Source organism: Fundulus heteroclitus, chromosome 10 (genome assembly GCF_011125445.2).
Source record: "Fundulus heteroclitus isolate FHET01 chromosome 10, MU-UCD_Fhet_4.1, whole genome shotgun sequence".
Taxonomy (NCBI): Eukaryota; Metazoa; Chordata; class Actinopteri; order Cyprinodontiformes; family Fundulidae; genus Fundulus; species Fundulus heteroclitus.
The window spans coordinates 12,536,692-12,542,691 of NC_046370.1; the positions used below are offsets into that span (position 1 = coordinate 12,536,692).

The 6,000-nt window shown below is 40.4% G+C and overlaps 1 protein-coding gene across 1 annotated transcript; it reads right to left on the minus strand.

Annotated features, from left to right (window-relative positions):
* Positions 1-3,084: 3,084 nt before the first annotated feature.
* LOC105926435 (homeobox protein HMX3-B) lies at positions 3,085-4,671 on the minus strand. The gene is made up of 2 exons (XM_012862746.3): positions 3,968-4,671; positions 3,085-3,769 (listed from the first exon to the last, which is right to left on the minus strand). The coding sequence occupies exons 1-2, from the start codon at positions 4,248-4,250 to the stop codon at positions 3,189-3,191; spliced, it is 864 nt and encodes a 287-aa protein (XP_012718200.2). The 5' UTR covers positions 4,251-4,671; the 3' UTR covers positions 3,085-3,188.
* Between the last annotated feature and the right edge of the window lie 1,329 nt (positions 4,672-6,000).

The window sequence follows — 6,000 nt, forward strand, 5'->3', positions numbered from 1 at the left end:
TGTGAACTCTGAAGGGGGCAGAGCGTTCCTGGGTCTGCATTTGTGATTGGTTGGGAGGATGTAATGACTGTAATATTAACCTACATGATAGGCTAGAATGTAAAAGGAAGGAAAACTGTTCTATTGAACTTTTTATGTACCCTTTTTTTTCTATCATCGATATACATCATGTCGATCTATATATATATTGTTATTAAATTATCGTCCAGCCCTAGGTTGTACTTCTTGAGTTGCTGCAGGAAGTAAAGTCTCAGCTGGGCCTTGTTCCAAACAGTGTTAATGTGTAAGGACCATCCGAGGTCCCGGGACGGAGTGGTTAGGAGCCGGATGTGATCAACAGCAGACAGAGCGTTGCTGAGGACGGTGAGGGGAGGCAGTGAGGGGTCGTGTTCTCCACAAGTCCACCCTCATCTCCATTCCATCGGCAGACTCATCGGACAATGGTGTCGCCCGCAAACTTCAGGAGTTTCACAGATGGTCCGCTGAGGGTCCGTCAGTTGTGTTCAGAGAGAGGTGGGGAGAGAATACATTCCTGGAGGGTGCCAGTGCTAAATTATCTTGATTTTTCATAAAGGGGCATGTTTACAAATCGAGGTTGATGCAACCTGTCGGAAATGTAAAAAAACCCTGCAACCATCTATTTGAGTGGCAGCAATATTAACAAAAGTTATCCTAATAATTAATAATAAATTAGTAGAACTTAAAAACGTCTGTTTGGTCAGTACATCTTAAAAACATTGGTTGCAATTTAACAGCTCCATTGACTACGGTTAGCCACCCGCAATGTTCAGCTCCCATCTATTTTGAATGTTACGCAAAGGCTTATATCACCGCTCGATCACTCCATTTATCAAAGCATTATCCGTTAGCAGCACCTACACCATGCACAGGACAAACCAGGCTGTTTTCATGTGGCGTTCCATGATGGTGGAATGACCGAGGGCTACCAGAATAGGGGCGTGCCCGTCTATTTTCAAGAATCTATTGAAGATTCAGCTCTTGAGAGAGCATCTTCTATCTTAGCACCGACACACCCTCTTATGCACTCTATTGCTACATTGTCACCCCTGTCACCTTTGACATGGCCTGTATACCGATGATCTTCCTTCTAAGTAGCCCATTGTCATCTTTGACATTGACTGCATTGTTATATCCTCATTTATAAATCGCTTTGAATAAAGCTGTCTGCAAAATGCTTAGACATATTGGGCACAAAAACTGTGTCTGTAAACTTGTGTCTGTAAACTAGTAGAAGAAATACGGCTGAAAATTCAACCAAATTAAGTCTGCACATTTCTACAGCAATGTTATAAATAATAACAGTTTGTTTTATCAGTGCGTGATGGCATACTGGTACTACTACTATTACCGCTACAACTTCTATTATTATTATTATTATTATCAATAATAATAATAATGATATCAAGTTGGAAGTTTCCGATTTCCAAATTTTTCACAATCTCTGCACAGTGGGTTTCTTTAGGCCTATATGCTGATTAAACAATAAGAAACTAAAGGCAACATTTTTTTTATAAAATTCCAACCATTACATCAGAATTAGTTCATTTCCAGTCATTTTTAAAACATAAATTTGCTCATGCAATATATCCCATGTGGTAAAAAGAAACCAACACTAAGATTTGGTCTGTGATTAGGACATGGAATGTTTCACAAAGTAAGTATATTACTAAATCTATTTACTATTTTTAAATCTATTCTAACAATATTACATGTATTCATTTTACCGGACTGCTCAAAAAGCACTGCTATCTGGGAACAACTTTCCTGCTAGCAAATTTGACCGTGGCGCTGTTTCTAATCAAGTTAAAACCTGGATGCATGGTTACATTCCTGTTCTATACCAGAAACCTCCTTAACCACAAGTGTTACAATAGTTCTGAACAATTACGAAATCGATTTATTCATTCATAATAAACCCTTGTCAACACTATCCTTACCTTCCGCCGCTGGACACACACGATGAATGAGAATGACTGAACAAATATTCTTAGCTAAATACTAATAAACATCCTTCGTTCCTTATATTTCATTTTAAGTATTTAACCATTATTGCAGAATATAGTTACAAACGGTGCTTCTTTAAAATTTCATGAATTTTAATGGCTTACAATGTACATGACAGGCTTTTCTGGAATGGTTTTATGGCAATGGTCTTTCCTGTTGCTTTCAGAACCATTTAAATACAGAAGGCCATTACTAAATAAATAAACTTAATAAATCTGACCCCTGCTAAGCCTCTGGTATGATTAAAGAAATAAATATAAATGTAATCCATTATTATCTGAGACAAGTTAAGAAAGAAAATAGCAGTTAAAAATGAAGGCCCAAAACATTTAACTTTGGTTTTTCTTTAGGTCTTCAAATGAGGCATGTTGACCATGATTTTTACATCACGCGATAATTTTGATCCCTGTTGCAGTCTGAAGACTATAAGCACAACCGTTGATTAAACTGGAAATGATAAAACGATTATTTCAGGTTACATCACAATAATAACAAATGAGCAACCCTTTTTTAATTAACCTTTACTGAGCTTAGGACTATGTAATATATACATAATTTTGGTAACAGGAAATAAAACATATAGGCAGAAATTGATGCTATTTTTTGGATCTTTCAGCTTTTAAACTACAGCCGTAAAAATAATAATAATAATAAAAAAGAAATCGAGAAAAAAAAAAGATTGTTTTGTACAGGCATTCTTTTAAGAATCACATGATTGTCCTCACGAAACAAAACAGAAACATGGATGTTTCGTGTTTTTTTTCTTTTTTCTTTTTAACTGAGCTCTAGTTGACAAAATAAGCTGAGAAACCAACGGTATTGCACGTGTTAAAGATATCAAAATATCCCCACATTTTTTTTTATACAAACATTGACGCAAATTTTTGAATTACAGACAGATGACCATAACCCCCCCCCCCCCCCCCCCCACCCCCCCCACCCCGCCAAAAAAAAATCATTAAAATAAAATATATTAAAATATCTGCAATATTTTTTTTAAGACTGAACGGCAATAATTTATTTACAATGTTTTGGTAATAATAATAATAATAATAATAATAATAATAATAATAATAATAATAATAATAATAATAATAATATACAAAATGTACAAAATCCCTTTTTTTCTTTTGACCTGCTCTCATTTAAAAACGCAATCATCGTTAAACCGGCCTGAGCAGCGGCGTCGGGTGGGAGTAGTACATGTGATGGGGGAAGGCCAGCAGTGACTGGCCGCCCGGTGAGTTCGTCCCGGGGCTGCCGTTTGCGTCCGAGGCCCCGCTCTCGTGGTAAAGTATCGGCACCCGCACGATCCTCTGCGCCGCCGCGTGGCTCATGTTGGCCGCTTCCAGCTCGGCGGCCAGCTGCCTCTTCCACTTGTTCCTCCGGTTCTGGAACCAGATCTTCACCTGCGTTTCGGTGAGGTGCAGCGACGCGGCCAGGCCGGCGCGCTCCGAGCTGCTCAGGTAGCGCTTGATGTCGAAGGTGGACTCCAGCTGGAAGACCTGGCTCCGGGAGAACACCGTGCGCGTCTTTTTCTTCCGGCAGGGCTTCTTGTCCGGGTCCAGCTCGTCCTGCTTTCTCCTCCAGTCCTCCTCCTGATCTGTTTCCTTCTTGGACTCGTCGACGTCGCTCTCGTCCAGAGCCAGGTCGTCGTCGGCGCTCTCCTCTTTGGCATCCTGCTCGTTTTTTTGGAGATCCGGGGTGCGCCTGTCTTCTTCCCTCTGGTTGACCTTTTCCGAACCTGACGAGGGAAAATATCGAAATAATTTCATTTAAATCAAATGCTACACGAATCGGTGTGCTATTGTGGCGCAAAATTCTTAGAATAAGCAATATTTATTTATGCTTTTAAACATCTATTCGACTTAAAGCCCTTTTGAATTTAAATGGAATCGAAATTTAGAAAATAAAACTGGTAGGGGGAAAAAAAACTATTTACCCGAAGCAGTTCTAAAATGCGCTCCCAGCGTGTATGGGTACCACCAGGCAGACGCTCTCTCCAGATACTGCGCTGACAGTCCGATCCTCTGGCCGGGCAGCTCAAACCGAGGCAGAGACAGCTCGCTGAGCCTGGAGAAAAAGCTGCCCTCAAACACTCCTTTGGAAGACCCGAGCGGGGGCGTCGGCTTCGGGGGCTTGTCTTCGATGTTGAGCAGGTTCTTTATGGAGAACGGTGAATCCTTTGCGGTTTGGCGAGTCTCCTGTGTGTCAGATTCTGCCATTACCGCTTATTGTCCGATAGGAATGACCATTAAAAAAAACGTTTAGGGGTCGAAAAGAGCTAAAAAAGAAGTTTTTCAATATTTTTTTTAAACAAAAGAAAAATAATAAAAGTGGAGGTTTAAAAATAAAAAAAAAGAAGTCGCGCCCCGGCCTCTCTAGAGGATGATTTGGAGTGAAAACGCGCAGGGATCAGTGCGTCAAACACGCGCTGTATTGTAATGACGGAGAATGGAAATGCCATCTGACTTAAAGCGCGCTCGGTCTCTGCCATTGGGCAGGTACAATAGCAAATGGGATTTGAGATGGAAACGCGATGGGGGCTGTGACGGGAACAGAGTCCAAACAGAGGAAGAAGGCCGCGCAAGCGTTTTGGCTCCGGGCTCAATCGTAACGCACTCACTTTATCATCCAATTAGATTAAAGAGGAAAATCTCTCGGGGCTTTGGTGCGGGCGCGAATAACAATCACCTGCCAGTAAATTGAATACATCTGGTTAACACAGAGAAGGTTTGGTTCATAATGTAAACTGCGTATTCCAACATTTACGCACAGCATTGGCCACCGGATTAAAACAGATAACTTTACTAAACAATGCACCAAACTCTGTTGTTACCAGGGCCGGAAGGAGGGAGATGCGGTCCATGGGCTGGAGCCAGTTTTTGTGCCCTATGCATTGATCCTATAGGGAGGGGTTCCGCCACCCCAGAAAAAAAGAGAAAATAAAATAGTAAACATTTATAGCATCCATTAGCCCTGTTTAACAATGTGTTTGCAAATTAACATTGTCTTAAAGTAATACAATTTTGCTTTTGTCAGTTAGCTGTACTCATACTGTATATTTGTTTAAGTGTAAGTTTATTTGGAATTAAAAATAAAAGCGTGGAAGCATAACTGTTCCCCACGAGTTACTGTTATTTCAAAGACAACACTTGAAGAAAATCTGTAAATTTCCTGACACTTCCCATCTGTGTCTGGAGATGTTTTAAGATTTTTTTTAAATGTTTTTCAGCACAGCAGAAACATCTTTTTTTTTCACTTTTTTTTTTTTTTGAATACTGAGCCGTATTTTTGATCTATTCAATCAAGTCCGATGTTGTAATTGTGAATGAAATAACACATAAAAAAATACCCAGATCAAAATGTTCCTCTTGTTGGGGAAGATGCAACCAAGTGGGTTGCTATGAGAGTCTCATGATATGAAAACCTGGAGCAAATACACAGAAGACGCCATGGTATCTACTCAGAGTTTTTAAAACACACGAAACAATCCCTCTCTGCTTTCTTTCGCAGAATTGTTTTGATTCTGCAAACCTGAAGGGGTTATTTGAGACTGTTTAAAGGCTTTATTGGCCCAGCGTTTGACCGGGCCCATTCGAAATTATCATTCTGGTTGTTTTGACCCATCCGTGCGGATATGGTGCCTCTCGGTTCATTGTCCTGCCTCCATAACCCAAGCGTGCTTGATTTTAAGTTCAAATACTGATATCCAGACATTTTTTCCTTTAAGATTTTCTGTAACAGAGCGAATTTTGGGGTTCCATCAATTAAGCAAGTTGTCAGGTCCTAAAAAGGAAAGAAGACCCAAGCCATCACACTACCACCGTGTTAGGCTGCAGCTATTTGGTGTATAAAAGTTCCACTTTTCTCTTGTCAGTCCATAGAACATTTTCCCCCTTATCTCATGAACACTGACCTTAACTCAGGCAAGTGGAGCCTGCAGGATGTTCGTATCTGTTTTGGGCTCTTCTG

What these genes read in the sequence shown, in the direction of transcription:
- LOC105926435 (XM_012862746.3), bottom strand. Translation starts at nt 4,250, where the DNA reads ATGGCAGAATCTGACACACAGGAGACTCGCCAAACCGCAAAGGATTCA. An exon ending in GCATTTTAGAACTGCTTCGG is followed by an intron (nt 3,770 to 3,967) that starts GTAAATAGTTTT and finishes TTCCCTCGTCAG; the next exon opens with GTTCGGAAAAGGTCAACCAG.